The following is a 16255-nucleotide window of genomic DNA, read 5'->3' on the forward strand; positions in this document are numbered from 1 at the left end:
AAATGGTCTGTCTAAAGGAGCAGTAGGTAAGCCAGGAGCCAGCCTGCTGGCGGGCAGAGATGCTCATAAGTTTCTATCTGGCCACCGGCTAGAGCCAGTCAGGTGGGATGTAGTTAGTATTAGGAACCTTGTCAAGGGTTCGTTTGCCCTACTTCTGGTATGAGAAAGCTAAACATATTTTAAAACAGATGCTGAGGCAACGTAAAATTACAAGCACTCCGTGCAGGGGACATGGAGCCAGCCTTTGCCCCAGGAAGCTTTTGTTGGGTAATACTTTCATTGCTGAAGTGCATTTTCCTCTTACAGGTTAGTTAGCAGCTTGTCCTGTATTTATTGTTAAATGTGAAAAGAAAAGCAGTACCAAATGTAATCTGAAATGAAAGCCCAGCAGGAGCTTTTTCTTAAGAGGCTGGCGCATTTTTTGTTTTTCTTCCATGGTACCTGTTCAGGATAAATGCTTCTCTGTCACAGTTCCCCAAGATGGCTTAGTGTTCATTTAGCCCCGTGAGGCTAAGCTTTTATGAACTGCTTTCAGAACTTGGCAATGAAGTTCATAGTTTTCTTCTTCTGGGGGATAAAGCAAATAGTGTCTTTATTTACAAGAAACTCCCTGCCCTGGGGCTTCCACCCTGGACTTTCAGCTGACCCGTGGAGATTGTGGTCTTCTGGCCAGAAGCTCGCTGGCACTGGTTGGTGACGGGGAGGAAGCAGGACATGCTTGTCTTCACTCTGTCTTTACCAGAGTCAATCCAGCTTCAGCTCGTAGAAGGGTTCGGTGCTGGGCTCCTGGAAGTGAATGGCGACATCATGCCACAGTCAGATGTATGGATGCCCTTTTAGAACATGTTCTTGTGGACCTAGTCTCATGTGGTAGTCTCTGCCTTGGAAGAGTTAAAGCCTAGTTGAAACAAATCAGCTCCCTCGGTTCTATGATACAGCCCTTGTTTTATGGCACAGAGAGGAAGCTCTGTTGGAGTTTGAAGAAAGGAGAGCTACACGGGTGTTGGATTTGATCTGATGAAACCTCGACTGGGTAGTTCTCGGAGCCCGACCTGAGGGAAAGCAGCAGTTGGATTAGCAGTGGGGGCAGGAGAACAAGAGCAAAGGAACTGAGGCCACTGGGCCTGGTGTGTCCCAGGGAGGGGAGGGCAGCGACTCGGGCAGTCATGGGCAGAGGGTATCCGTCCTAGGGCGTGGACGAGAGGGGAACAGTGGGAAGAGGGGAGTGATCACTTCACCCTGCGCCCTCAGGCGCTAAGCCTCTTTGGGAGAGTCCGGGATAGTGTCCCCTGGACCCTCACACCCAGAGTGTGGTGCTGCTAGGAGTCTTGCTTCCTGGATCCAGGGCGCTGCTTGGAGGTCATTTGCATACTCTGGGTAAGAATCGATCAAGTCACATGGTAATGGCTGGGGGTATTTTTTGTCTGTTGAGGCGTGGCTCTGAATTGACCTTGAATGTCTATAACCATTTCTTAGAGGAGAAAATGGGAAGTGCCTGGGTGTGGCTGTAAGGACCCATGAAATACGGTTTGTTTTCTGGTAGTCCTCTGACTAATCCCATTGAAGGGGTTTTCCTTCTGAAATTCTTCCAGGCTAGTGGAGGTGGTTTTTGGTCTCCCGCAGTGATTGGAAATACCTCCTCAGATGCTCCTTTTAGATGCTTTGCATTATCTCTTTCCTCCCTAAGGGCAGTTTGCGAGCTGGAAGGTCCTTTCCCGTTTCTTCTGCGAGGCGGGTCCTTGCAAGCAGGCCCTTTGCCGCCCTCACCGCCCTCACCTCAGTTCCTGGGACGGTGACAAGCTGGCCTCCAACAAGCAGCTGGCTCTTAGCATGAGCTGTGAATGGAGGATTCCCGAGTGAGGCACCCGGAGGCCCATGTGAGAGCAACAGTTACACTCGTCACACGCAGAGGGCTTTGCTCCATGGTGGAAATGAGCCAGCAGCTGGGCCTCAGATGGCATTTTTATAGTCCTCAACTCTCCTTCCTTTCTTATGTCTTAGCCCCTTGGCACAGGAATCTTCTGCTTCCAAGCTAATGACAGGAACGCTGGACATTTCCAGCACCTTCAGGGAAACGTTAGCATCCAATGCAGGCAGAAAGGAAGTAGTGCATAAAAGTGTTTCCCCCTCTTTCACCTCACTGTTACTAGCAGTGTAACAGTGAGATGCTTTCTCCAGTGGAATCCTCCTGCAGCACCTCGGGAAGGCCACAGGCTTCTGTCAAGAGGCCTCACCTGGCCTTGCCAGGAAGCAGCGCGAGGTCCAGCCCAGCCGTTAGAAGCACATTCCCCTGCAGGATGAGATCAGCTCTGGTCCAAAACCCCAGGAGAGACTGCAGGGTCTTTGTTTTCCCCTCTCCATCCTCTTTCCTAAGAGAGGAGTTCCAACAACAAATACTTTCCATCCATATCATCTTCTAAAGTAGCCCAATCCTGGCTTTCTCGGGGCTCCTTTGGGAATTTTGTTTGTTTGTTTCTAATGGACTTGATAAGTTTGCTTTCATTCTTTTCAAAAGAAAAAGAAAGTTTGCTTTCCACCCTTTTCTTCTGTTGGAACATGCAGAGTGGAACGCCTGGCTAAATGGAAACTTTAGATCCCTTGCAATAATTGTTTCCTCCTTACCTGATTCTGAAGAGCTTCTCATTAAAGCACTATTTGGTTCACATTTTTGTTTTAAATGGCTTTGGTTTTAGAACCTATTTAAATCATATCTTACAATATTATATATTTTCCTCAAAGTTACATCTTTGGCTCCTAAATGTCTGCATCATTTTGGTTGTTGTTTTTTTTTTGGACTAGAGGTTTCAGCACATAAATTTTCTATATTGTTGCTCTTCCTCTGTTACAATTGTTTGAAATCGAAAAATAATTCCACAATTCCTAGGGAAATTAGTTATTTAAAAATATGTGAAAGATGTAAACACCTCCATTCGGCTGCTACTCTACAATCACTGAGGCACTCAGGGCTTCTGTTCATGGGCGCTGGCATCGCAGTATAACTGGTAGCGTGGTGCGACACACACACACACATACACACACACTCACCTACATTCCCACCTTCACATCCCCACCACCATCTCACAGGCCCCCTCGCCCCGATTTACTATTCTCAAAATAGTCTTCATTCGTGTGCTTCTGACGTCTGTCTCATGGTTATAGTGCAGAGGATGATGAAGCTGGCCCCCTGACGGAGGAGTTCTAATAAACCGCAGACCTGTTTTGAGCTCATGACTGTTAAAATCCCGCAAACCTGTCGGCTCCTTGTGGCACATCTAAAATAGATTTTATTCTAATTGCTGATAGTCAGTATACACTCCCTGGACCTGGTCTAGTGATTAGCAGCTAGAAGGAGGGGGAGATGGGGCACTCCTCGAGACATGTGATCAGAATCTTGTAGAAGGATGTGAAGTTCGAAAAAGCATCTTAACTATCGTGGTGGAATTTTTGTAATGTTCCATTTTGGAAATGAAAAAATTTTGAAACACAGATTAGAATATAAAGCTCCACAAAATCTTTGTTGGATGTAAGGAAAAGGGCTCATGGGAGAAGTTTGCTTATTCAAAGGCGGTGTGGATTTTGCACAAAGAAAGATGGAGAAACACACCTCGTCACCAAGAAGCTGGCTCTGTGCTAAGTGATAGTCATGCTTTAGGTTTTCTTTTTTTTCCCATTTTTCTCTTCCCTGTAGCTCAGCCCTCTCTTCCTGCTATAGCCGAGTGTACCAAAGTCTCGCCAACCTCATTCGCTGGTCTGACCAAGTGATGCTGGAAGGTGTGAACTCAGAAGACAAGGAGATGGTGACGACTGTGAAGGGGGTCATCAAGGCCGTGCTGGATGGAGTGAAGGTACCGGTGCAGGTTCCAGACCGTCCCGGTCAGGGACTTAAGAGCAACCTGCCTGCTGATGCTTGTCACATAAGATCTTGCTCCCAACCTTCAAACATTAGAATGTCTTTCTGCGTCTCTGGTGTTGGTGCGCTGTATCCCATAACTACTTACTTCTCTCAGGACTGGTGCAAATGGCTCTTATGGAAAAGCTGCCCAGAGCAGTCAGCCCTTACTGAGCATTGCATTAAATCTTCAGTGAGCCTTCGTAGCATCGTGCTGGCTGAGCATGCTTACCAGCTAGACAAAATACAATGGAGATCGTTTTCACAATGACTTTAAGCAAAGCTCCCAGCATGTCATGTCAGCGCTACCTTTTCATATTCTGGGAACTTCTAGGATTCTTGGTAGAAAAGCAGGAGCGAGTTGAGTAAGAAATGGAACTTTCTATATTTACTTGATGTCCATGATGTGGTCTGTGTATTTGCTATCCAGAGAAGTCAGAAACGGCGTAAGAAATTATGAATCCTAGTTAAGATGGGAAGCAAAGGCCATAGAGGGTCTGGAATTGGGGTCAGGGGGACAAATCCTAATAGAGAAAATAAGCCCTAGTGGATGGGGAGCAAGACAGAATGTTGGACATGAACCAGGTAAGGGCCTTTGGGTCAGGGCCAGGGCTGCAGGCAGCAGGACAGTGGAAACCCCGCTATTGTGTGAGGCCGTATAATGTAGTAGAAAGGGGGCCAGCCTTAGCACCTGGATAGATTTGAATCCCAAGTTTATCACTTGCTAGTCTGTGAACTTGAATAATTTACTCAACTGCTCTGCACCTTAAGTAACTCATTTATAAAATAGGGATAATAATAGCATCGTGCATTGCAGGGTTATAGGAAAAATTACACTAGTCAATACACATAATGCTTCTAGAACAGCACCTGGCACATATGGAGCAGTCAGGCCTTAGCTGCTATTTATTATTAATTATGTGGTGCTAGATGCATGCTTTGTAAACAGATCTCTTGGCTTGAAAAAACCTGCGTCCCTCTCTTTTCTGGACCCCTCAGTCCACAATTATAGCTGAGGTATTTACCCCAGGTCAAAACAATTCCTTCCCACTCAACCAGGCTAACAAATTCCTGAAAGCTGTCTCCTTGGCTTAACATTCCCCAGCAGCTCTGGAGAGTAGAATAAGGACCCCCAAAGGGCTTAAATTACAGAGAGAGGCTGAGAAAGCATTGCTCAGCATTGAAAATTGCTCCAGAATGAAATGTGTGTTTGCCAGGACATCTGGGTGGCCCTCCACCCCCAGCAGCATTTAAGGGGAGGTGATGTGTCTGCTGGGGTCATGGAGTTCATGTAAAGGGGGCTTGCCTAGATGACATCAGTATTTTCCTCTGAATTCCCCCATGTTCTCCTTTTTTTTTTTTCTTTGAGATGGAGTCTCGCTCTGTCACGCAGGCTGGAGTGCAGTGGTGCAATCTTGGCTCACTGCAACCTCTGCCTCCCAGGTTCAAGTGATTCTCCTGCCTCAGCCTCCCGAGATGCTGGGATTACAGGTATGAACCACCACACCCAGCTAATTTTGTATTTTTAGTAGAGATGGGGTTTCACTATGTTGGCCAGGCTGGTCTCGAACTCCTGACCTCAGGTGATCCGCCCACCTCGGCCTCCCAAAGTGTTGGGATTACAGGCGTGAGCCACCGTGCCCAGCCTGCCCGTGTTCCCTTCATTCCAAAAAGTTACTAGTGTCTGCTTAGGGCAGCGAGACTCAAGGATATAGCCCAGGGTGGCTGTTGTGATCAGACCCGACGGCCCTTTCCAGGATTTGGAGGACAGGCACGTACGTTATCCTGTCTGGTCCCCACAGTAGCACATTGGGTTCAGCAGGGCAGAGTGGGACATGGCCTGGGGCTTTATCAGCAGTCCCGAGTCACTCTGGCTCACCCATCCCTGCTGTTCCTGTCCAGGCTTCTGAAAATGCTATTATTGAAAATTGTTATTTTTCAGGTAACATTATTAAGGTTTCCTCCTATCAAATTGATTCTGATGAGATGTTCACAAGTTAGAGTAGCCAAAACGGAGGAGAGTGAGTTTCCACTCATAAAGCCTTGTGACAGTCCCAAGTACATTTCCTCTGTGGAGTCATTACAGCACCACTTCATTAGTTGAAAGGCATGTCTGAAAGAAAAATTTCCTTGATTTTTCAAAGTGACTGGGACAAAAAAACAAGAGAGAGAAACCTATAGATTATGAACCTGTCAATGTCGGAGCAAATAACTTTTCCACAATTGCTTTAAAAATAGTTCAGCCAGAACAAAGATTCTCTAGGTGAGAAGCTTTACAAATTCAGTTTTGTTTCATTTATTCAAGAAGCATTTAGTGAGAACCTTCTGTGTGCCAGGCAGTGAGAGAGAATGGGAATATGAGCAAAGCTGGCCCAGACCCTGCCCTATGGCACTTAAAGTCTAAGGAGGACAGGACCATAAACACAAAGGCACACCCATGTGATATAGCGCTGCCAAGGGAGATGGCACAGGGTGCGATGAAAGGGTATGATGACCTTCGTTTCTCAGGGTGATCAGAGACGCTTCCCCGAGGAAGAGACAGGCCAGCATCTGGAGGATGGACAGGAGCTGCCTGTGGCTGGGAGCTTTTCGTGCTGGAGTCATTACAGGCAGTGAGAGTGATCGAGACACTATGATGTTGGCATTTGTTGTTATTGTCTAATAGTAATAATATCTAACATTTATTGGGTGCTTTTTGTACATTATCCTCACTTTATACTCATGACAACCCTCCATAGTAGGCATGAATGGCTGCCCCTTACCCCTTTCACAGGTGTGGAGACTCAGGCCCAGGTGGAGCAGTAGAGTCAGTGGCAAGGGCATGATTTCCACCCCAACCCGCTGCCCCCTCCCCGGCTCCTGGGCACCATGTCATCTGAGCTACCTCCCACGGGAGGACGGGATTCTCTGCACTCCCACCCACAAGCCAGCTGTGACTTCCAACGTCTCTCGCCGACCCTTCAGGCCTGGGACACCGTACAAGCCCATGCCCTGGTAGCGTGAGAGAGCCTCCTGCAGCTGGGAGGGGCCGGAGCTGTGCAGAGGGGAAACGCTGTCGACAGCCCACTGGAGGAGGGGCTGGACGCTGCTTTACACTGACTCACCATCGTTTACGTAACCCATTCAGTTGTTCAAGGGAGTCTTTCCCCTTTTTTTTGAATGACTGAACATGTGTTATAAAACAGGATTACTTTGGTTTTGTCCCTGAATGGGTAGTAGCATTTATCATTTAAGCCTCCTCATAAATGCCACTTGTTCAAGCTGTATAACCTTGGGCAAGTTACTTCCCTGAGTTTCAAGTAGGTTTTAAAATATTTGCCCTGAAGATTTGAGGAGAGATTCAGTAAGATAAAGTATATAAAGTACCTGGTAAGAACTAGGTTAACCAGGAGGCAGTGGGGAAACAGTGTTGCTTGGAGAAGTGTTCATTTCTAATGGCTCACGGTGACCATTTTTGACGGTGATGATGGCTCTCTTCCAGGTAGTCTTATAATCTCAGGTAAGAGGTAGACCCCTGTCACCTCGTTAGGTTCTGGGGCTGCTTTTCCACCGGGAGCCTGTAGCTCAGAGGTGGTTATGCCTCTTGAAGGATGGAAATCTGAGGAATTTAAAGACCCTCAATGTTTTTCTCTGAAAACCACACCCAGTCTAGCACCTGGATGTTGGGGGGCTGAGCCACTCAAGGTCAAAGAGATATCCCAGCATGACCTTTTGAAATCAGTACCCCACCTCTTTCCAACTTGACCAGTTAATTTCCTCTCTTACTTGAGCACCAGAGCTGTATTTTGATTTGTCAAAGGTCATTTAAGCCCTTCCTTCTCTGTGATTATTTTCTTTCTTTCTTTCTTTCTTTTTTTTTTTTTTTTTTTTTTTTTTTGAGACGGAGTCTCACTCTTGTTGCCCAGGCGTGATCTCAGCTCGCTGCAACCTCCACCTCTAGGGTTCAAGTGATTCTCCTGCCTCAGCAGGAGATTACAGTAGCTGGGATTACAGGCACCCACCACCACACCCGGCTAATTTTTTTATCTTTAGTAGAGACAAGGTTTCACCATGTTGGCCAGGCTGAACTCCTGACCTCCAGTGATCCGCTCGCCTAGGCCCCCCAAAGTGCTGGGATGACAGGCGTGAGCCACTGCGCCAGGCCTATAATCATTTTCAATATGAATAAAATGAACATGGCAGTAAAGTATTACATATTTGGAGAGCTACTTTTCCAAATACCGTTTTTGACTTTTGAAAACTGATTTTCAGTGACCAGCCGGGAGTTTCCAGTCACTGTTGTAGACATAGACTCTAGAGTAGTCTCTTACAGTCTTTTTTTTTTTTTCCCCCAAGACAGTCTCACTCTGTCACCCAGACTAGAGTGCAACAATGGCACAATCTGTGCTCACTGCAACTTCTACCTTCTGGATTCAAGTGATCCTCCATTCTCAGCCTCCTGAGTAGCTGGGACCACAGGTGCATACCACCACGTCCAACTAATTTTTTTTTTTTTTTTTTTTTTTTTTTTGGTAAAGACAGGGTTTTACCATGTTGCCCAGGCTGGTTTTGAACTCCTGAGCTCGAGTGATTCACTCATCTCAGCCTGCCAAAGTGCTAGGATCACAGGCATGAGCAACCACGCCTGGCCTTTTTATTAGTCTTTTTTTTTTTTTTTTTCTTTGAGACGGAGTCTCGCTCTGTTGACCAGGCGCGATCTCGGCTCACTGCAAACTCTGCCTTCCGGGTTCACACCATTCTCCTGCCTCAGCCTCCCGAGTAGCTGGGACTACAGGCGCCCACCACCGCACCCGGCTAATTTTTTGTATTTTTAGTAGAGGCGGGGTTTCACCGTGCTCTCGATCTCCTGACCTACACGTGATCCACCCACCTCAGCCTCCCAAAGTGCTGGGATTACAGGAGTGAGCCACTGCGCCTGGTCTTTCAGTCTTTTCTAACTTGTGCCTCAGGACAATTAAAAAGTCTGACATCTGGCCGGGCGCGGTGGCTCAAGCCTGTAATCCCAGCTCTTTGGGAGGCCGAGACGGGCGGATCACAAGGTCAGGAGATCGAGACCATCCTGGCTAACCCGGTGAAACCCCGTCTCTACTAAAAAATACAAAAAACTAGCTGGGCGAGGTCGCGGGCGCCTGTAATCCCAGCTACTCGGGAGGCTGAGGCAGGAGAATGGCGTGAACCGGGAGGCGGAGCTTGCAGTGAGCTGAGATCCGGCCACTGCACTCCAGCCTGGGCGACAGAGCGAGACTCCGTCTCAAAAAAAAAAAAAAAAAGTCTGACATCCCTCTAAAAAAAATTCTACCTTCAGTAGGAGGTATTGGGTTCATGCCAAGTTGTAAATGGTCAGCTTTCAATGAGATTAGGGTGTTAGCACAGTAGCTAGATATGTGCACATTTTAGGGTTTCTCTTCTGTGATAGTTAAGGCAAGTCAAGACTAAAGACCTTCTGTCTAGGCAGGGAGATAGGTGGTAAATTTAAAAAGCAGCCCGCCCCCTTTTATACTCTTCAAGCGTAGGCCATGCGAGCTAGTGTAGGGAGCGTGATTGGGATCGTGACATCATCTTTGAATTCGGGCGCCTGCCTGCACGTGTGTGCCTGTCATTCCAGGATTCTTTTGCCATCGTTCATTAGTTGAGTTTACAGCTGCCTCTCCAGAAAGATGACGATCTAATTATAATTGCTCATGAATCAATGAAGAGTCGGGAATGTTTTCCTGTATCAACAGATGCAAACAACACAGACTTCTTTCTGTTCCTTTCGCCCTGCTTGTAAAGAAGAGTGAATCTGAAAGTGGGGTGTCCAGGGCACTGTGTTCTGGCACTCTTTAACTCCCTTTAAGGCCGTGATGCCCTTCTTTGGGGCCTGGCGTTGTGCTTTTAGGAAGAGCTGCGTCTCCCACCGTCCCCCCTCCTCCAGGCGATAGGGTGCAGGGGAGCTGCCTCTGTCCTAATTGCTCTCTTCCCTGATTGTATAGTCTCTCATCCTCTATCTTGTCCTGTTTGTAATCAATCACCAGCTAGATGACTGCTCCTTAAATATTAACTTCTAAATTATGCTGACATCTAACTATTAAGGTTCTCCTTTCTTGCTATTACTTGGCTCTTAGAGATTTTACTTCTCCACAGTTCTTCAAGAATAGACATCTGAATGGGATAACAACTGTCACAGAGTAAGGTAACACTGAACCTGTGTCTGTGGATATGCCTGGCTGGGCATGGTGGCTCACACCTGTAATCCCAACACTTTGGGAGGCCAAAGCAGGAGGATCACTTGAGCCCAAGAGTTTGATAGATGCATTTAGTTTTGGGGGGGTTTGCTTGTTATTATTTCAGAAGTAATATATGTTCATTTCAGAAAATTTAGAAAATAGAAAAAGAACAAAATAAAGGGGTGTTTCATAGCCATATTTTTTGTATTACATATATTCTTGATTTGGCTTTGTTTACAAAACGTGCAATATATACCAGCATATCACCTAGAACTATTTTTCCACTTAATGTATTACAGCATCTTTCCATGATACAGTGCATATTCTTGTTGTGACTTAGTTTTTAATAACAATGTAATGGTTGGCCCATTGTCTGGTTCTATCATGACTTATGTAATCAGTACATATTATCAAATATTTAATTGTGGGATATTGAACTATTCAAAATTATCACATTAATGATACATAATCTTATGTATACTCTGTGATGACCATCTTTTGTGGTTTGATTTTTGCACACATTCATGACATTTTTCTTGGGCAAGATTCTTTTTTTAAGAGATAGAGTCTTAATCTCTCACCTAGGCTGGAGTGTGATTACAGTTCACTGCAGCCTTGAACCCCTGGGCTCAAGCCATCCTTCTGCCTCAGCCTCCCAAAGTGCTAGGATTATAGGCATGAGCCACTGCACCTGGTGCAAAATTCTCATAATGCAAATGTTTAAGGCTTTTGATATGTACTGATAAGTCATCCCTCTGAAGAGGCTGTCTGAAGCGCTGCTCCCACCTACTATATCTGGAAGTTTCTATTTTGTTGCCATCCAAAGTGATGAATGTCTTATGATTATTGACCATTGGTATCTGTGACTTTCTTGTTTGATATTTTTTTTGGCGTGTTCACCTTCTAGTTTTTGTGTTTTCGAAAGAACCCTTGCACTGGGAAGGATGGTAACTGACTCTGACTTATTTGCAGCATACACTGCCATTTTGGTGTGTGGTGTTTTTGAGTCGAGAGGCTTGGCAGCCACTGGTTCAGGGTCTCTGGTTACTGTGTTGCCCACTGGCATCCGCTGCCACCTCCTCTATAACTTGGAAACAGCTTCCTGCTGAAACACGTAGGCCCTGGCCAGATGTCCATCGACAGGAAGGCGGGGGGAGTTGTGATGCATCCACTCGTGGGAACACTGCCGGCAACTAGCAGCAGGCACCTCGCACACACGAAGCACAGCCATTGACGCTGAGCTTGGGGGACAGAGCAGGCAAAGATGTGTGGACAGGAAGTGGATTGGTGGCTGCCAGGGGCTGGGGGTCGAGGGGAATGTGGAGTTTCCTTTTGGGGTGATGAGAAGTCCTAAAATTGATTGTGCTAATGGTCACACAACTCTGTGAACAGACTAAAAACCACTGAATCGTACACTTTAAATGGGTGAATTTGATGGCATATGAATTATATATCCATAAAGCTGTTTTTAAAAAGAAAATGGACACAAAAGTATATATATGATATGGTTGCATTTATATAAAGTTCTAGGACAGGCAAAAGTAATCTATGATAATGGAAGTTAAAAAACGGTTGGGGCAGGGCAGATTGGCTGGAAATGTTCTTTGTGTTTTTAGTGGCACTTACTTGGGTATATGCAGTTGTCAAAACTCATCAAACTGGGAGAAAATGCATTCTAATCTTTTTTAAAAAACCACGTGGGCCCTTAGGTCTTCCCTTTTTTTTCTTTTGCTATGATTTGAAAAAGGCTGTTTTTCTTTTCTTTTTTCTCAGTTAATGGTTCTAAAGTGATTTCTTTGCTGGGTTATCTCCCCTTAACTCCTTCTCCATTGACAAGGACCCCAACCAGCCGCCACCCACCCCCACCAGCTAGCTGCTCCACCACACCTGTGGCCAGCTCGCCTTGGGAAGCCACCCAGTGCCACACGATCTAGTGACTTTAGAGAACTAGAAACAGAGTAATTCCCCAACAAACTGACTGGGAATCTGTTCTGCCGGGTATTGTAATTTGTGTGATAAACAATCATTTTGAGACTCTGGGGTTTGCCATTTCCCCTTCCAAGAGGAAGTGCCTTTACGCATTTGAAACTTCTTGACATGCCATGAAGGTATTTTTGGAGGACCGGGGACATTTGGGAAGTCATGCAGATTACCTAAGGCGAGTGATTCTTGCGTTTATGGCGCATGGAGAATCTGTAGGCACAGAAATGAGACCCAGCAGCAGAGGACAGACAGCACCTGCCTGCCTTCTTGTGGAAACTCAGTGGTGACGGGAGCTTTGCTCATTGCCTTTTTCTTGTGGGGTAGGAGCTGGTCAGGCTCACCGTCGAGAAGCAGGGACGTCCATCTCCGACGAGCCCCGTGAAGCCCAGTTCCCCTGCTGGCAAGCCTGATGGGTAGGTGCTGACTAACCCTCCTGTCGCAGGGGTCACACTCAGTGGCAAAGTCTCTACATTTGACAAGGATAGGGCCTGGGGGGTGGGCAGCATGAAGGTGGGCTGCTGGAGGCCCATATTGCTTTTTCAGTGGTTAGCATTGTGTGTATATTTCACACAGGCTTGAAGTATTGCCCATCTCAAGTTTACTCTTCAGTGTGACTGTTTCCAAGGATCATGTGTGAGCGCATCCAGTGACACATACCAGTGCTTTTCCTGGGCAACTTCGTTTCATAATTACAAAGAACTTTTAAGGGCTTGGGTTTGGGGACTTTGACTTGAGTGCACTCTTGCTTGATCCAGAGTAAACTGAGGATGACATCGATGGTTGTAAGGGTTTATATTCATCTCTACTCTAAGCTCCTGGTAAAAATATAAAACATAAATTTGGAGCTTTTGTTTTGTTTTTGAGACAGAGTCTCTGTTGCTTAGGCTGGGATGCGGTGGTACGATCTGGGCTCATTGCAACCTCCTCTCAGGTTAGAGCGATTCTCTTGCCTCAGCCTTTCAAGTAGCTGGGACTACAGGTGCACGCCACCACGCCCGGCTAATTTTTGTATTTTTAGTAGAGACAGGGTTTCACCATGTTGGCCAAGCTGGTCTCAAACTCCTAACCTCAAGTGATCCGCCACCTTGGCCTCCCGAAGTGCTGGGATTATAGGTGTGAGCCACTGTGCCCGGCCTGGAGCATTTTAGAGAGCCCTTAGATCATCTTCAGATAAGGAAACTGAGGTGCAAAGTTGGGGGCACAGCCAAGCTCCAGTAGCTCCTTAGCAACCAAACCAGAACCCCAGAGCTCTGTATCCAGGGAGCCTGCTCCTCAGCCCCACCTCACCCACCATGTTCTACCCAGTCACATCCTCACCCTCTCAGGGCCTGTATGTGCTCGTCCCGTCTTTGACCTTCTGTAACCCCAAGTTCTTCCCAATTCTGCAGCCCAGCAGAGCTCCCCCTGACAGACCGCGAGGTAGAAATCCTAAACAAGACGACCGGGATGTCACAGTCAACTGAGCTCCTCCCAGATGCCACAGATGAAGAGGTCGCGCCCCCCAAGCCCCCTCTGCCTGGCATTCGGGTGGTTGATAATAGGTAACTACCTTCCTGTTTGTCCAGTGCCTCCCATGGCAGAATGAGCAAGAAAGGGAGGAAGGCAGGGCTCGGGCCCTTTCCCCTCAGTGCTGGGGGCTTGGCCCCCCTTGGGAGGCTGACTCTGGAGCTGTCCCCCCCCCCCCCGCCCAGCCCTCCCTGGCCACCCTGAGCTCTCCTGAAGGCCTCCTTGTGCCCTCAGCCCAGGGAGACCTGGTATGATTTATTATGAAAGAAAAAGAAAGGGTTGTTCTTTTTCGTTCATTTGGTATTTACAGGTTTTATTTTGGCGGAGGGGAGTAGGCAGCAGTTGAAGTGTGAACACTGGGTGTGGAGAGTCTAGTAATGAAAGAGCCCCACATCCTGTACCCCAATATCATGCTGAAGAGCTTTGGTGAGTGTGGTTTGGTCTGCCTGGACGTTTCGGTCTGTTTCAGTCCTCCACCAGCATTGCCACCCAAGAAAAGACAGTCGGCACCGTCCCCTACCCGAGTGGCTGTGGTGGCCCCCATGAGCCGAGCCACCAGTGGCTCCAGTTTGCCTGTTGGAATCAATAGGCAGGTAATGCAGCTCGTGTTCGCTTCTTGGGAAGGCAGGGAGGGGGGTCGGGATTTGCTCCTGAAGCTGAAACCCATGGTCTTCAGTCACTGGTGTTTTGTCACATCGAGGGGTGTGAGACCTTGTACCCATGCCTCTCATTCCAGGACATGATCCAAATTCCCATATGGGGATAAGGGTCAGGGCAGGGAGGCCAGAGCCAAAGGGCGTCTCCTGGGGATAGGTGAGCCCAGCCCCAGAGCCCTCCCTGGTCACACCCCCCACCAACTCCAGATGGCTGCTTCTCTGCTGTATGTGTCCTTCAATTGCTGACGTCAGAGGTGGTTTTTGAGTTTGCCTGGCAGTATTTCCTTCTCTAAGTAAATGCACCGGTTGCCTCACCCCTGGTCTCTGCCACCGTTTCTCAGAAGTGACTTGGCTTTGTTTTTCTTTTTCCGTTTAAGGATTTTGACGTTGACTGTTATGCACAGAGACGACTGTCAGGAGGCAGCCACTCATATGGTGGAGAGTCGCCCCGCCTCTCCCCCTGCAGCAGCATAGGCAAGCTCAGCAAGTCAGACGAGCAGCTGTCCTCTCTGGACAGGGACAGTGGGCAGTGCTCCCGGAACACAAGCTGTGAAACACTAGGTGAGCCGCCAGCATCCTCCTGTTCCATCCTGTCTTGGTGGCTTCTCTGGGGCCATACAGTCCTGGGTGGGAGTCCCAGGTCATGCGATCATTGACTACGTGACTTTGGCCCACTTGTTTAAAATCTGAGCCTCAGCTTCCTCATCTGCAAAATAAGGATAACAGTATCTGCCTCCCTAGGAAGTTGAGCATGTAAATGAAATCACAACGTAAAACCACAGCCTAGATATTCAAGCGGTAACTGTTGTTAGTTCATCTGTCAGTGGGTAATTTGACTCTCTTTACCAAAATTAAGAGCCATTTGTGTTGAGAGCTTTAAATGAAGGGGTGGGGGTCCTGACAACACTTGACAGAGGCTGAAGGGGAAAGAGCCGCACGAGCCAGCCTTCTCCTTAGTCAGCGCTGAATGTGTGCTGTGCGGGCCCCTCCCGTCTGCCGGGCAGGGGGCTTAGAGAGCAGGAAGCTGTTTGTATCCTGTGAACTAGATATTTTCACTTCTGAGAATGTATCCTAGGAGCATAATCAGCGATTAATAGCAAGATTTCATTGGTAGGAAATCAGGTGAATGATGGTACATTCATTTGCTGGAATAATCTGTAGCTATTAAAAATTGCTCATAATATATTGATAACTGGAAAAAGTACAGGGCCATTTACATATTTTCATAGTATTCTCAATTTTTTTTTTGAGACAGAGCCTCACTCTGTCCCCCAGGCTGGAGTACAGTGACATTATCTGGGCTTACTGCAACCTCCGCCTCCCAGGTTCAAGTGATTCTCCTGCCTCAGCCTCCCGAGTGGCTGGGACTACAGGTGTGCACCACCACGTCCGGGTAATTTTTTTGTATTTTTAGTAGAGGCGGGGTTTCACCATGTTGGCCAGGCTGGTCTTGAACTCCTGACCTCAGGTGATCTGCCCGCCTCAGCCTCCCAAAGTGCTGGGATTACAGGCGTGGGCCACCGTGCCCAGCCAATTTTTGTATTTTTAGTAGAGAAAATGGTTTCATCACATTGGCCAGGCTGGTCTTGAACTCCTGGCCTCAAGTGAGCAGCCCACTTCAGCCTCAATAAGTGCTGGGATTACATTCGTGAGCCACTGCGCCCAGCCAATTTTTGTATTTTTAGTAGAGACAGGGTTTCACTACATTGGCCAGGCTGGCCTTGAACTCCTGACCTGAAGTGATCGGCCTGCCTCAGCCTTGCAAAGTGCTGGAATTACAGGCGTGAGCCACCACGCAGCCCTCAGTTGGGCTTTTTCAAAAAGGAATCCTAGAAGCAAAAGAGGCATTTAAGGAAATACATCAAAATGTAAATAGAAAATACAGTTAGATTACGGGGTTGTGGGTGATTTTTATTTTCTTGATGTAATTTGCCACGGTTTCTGTGATGGTTGTGTATTTTTCTTTTTTTTTAAGTAAGAAATGTAAAAAATAAGAAAAGTATAGCAAACAGCCA

General features: G+C 47.3%; 1 protein-coding gene across 32 annotated transcripts in view; it reads left to right on the forward strand.

Annotated features, from left to right (window-relative positions):
* The window catches only part of RAPGEF1 (Rap guanine nucleotide exchange factor 1), a 159078-nt gene that overhangs the window by 92233 nt on the left and 50590 nt on the right, over positions 1–16255 (forward strand). For all 32 annotated transcript variants that reach the window (XM_077967448.1, XM_077967461.1, XM_028834702.2 and 29 more), the window contains 5 exons: positions 3689–3845; positions 12403–12491; positions 13467–13619; positions 14054–14177; positions 14618–14801. In XM_077967448.1, coding sequence (XP_077823574.1) covers positions 3689–3845; positions 12403–12491; positions 13467–13619; positions 14054–14177; positions 14618–14801 — 707 coding nt within the window. The remainder of the gene's footprint in view (positions 1–3688; positions 3846–12402; positions 12492–13466; positions 13620–14053; positions 14178–14617; positions 14802–16255) is intronic.

This window comes from Macaca mulatta, chromosome 15, assembly GCF_049350105.2.
Source record: "Macaca mulatta isolate MMU2019108-1 chromosome 15, T2T-MMU8v2.0, whole genome shotgun sequence".
In the NCBI taxonomy this organism is placed as follows: Eukaryota; Metazoa; Chordata; class Mammalia; order Primates; family Cercopithecidae; genus Macaca; species Macaca mulatta.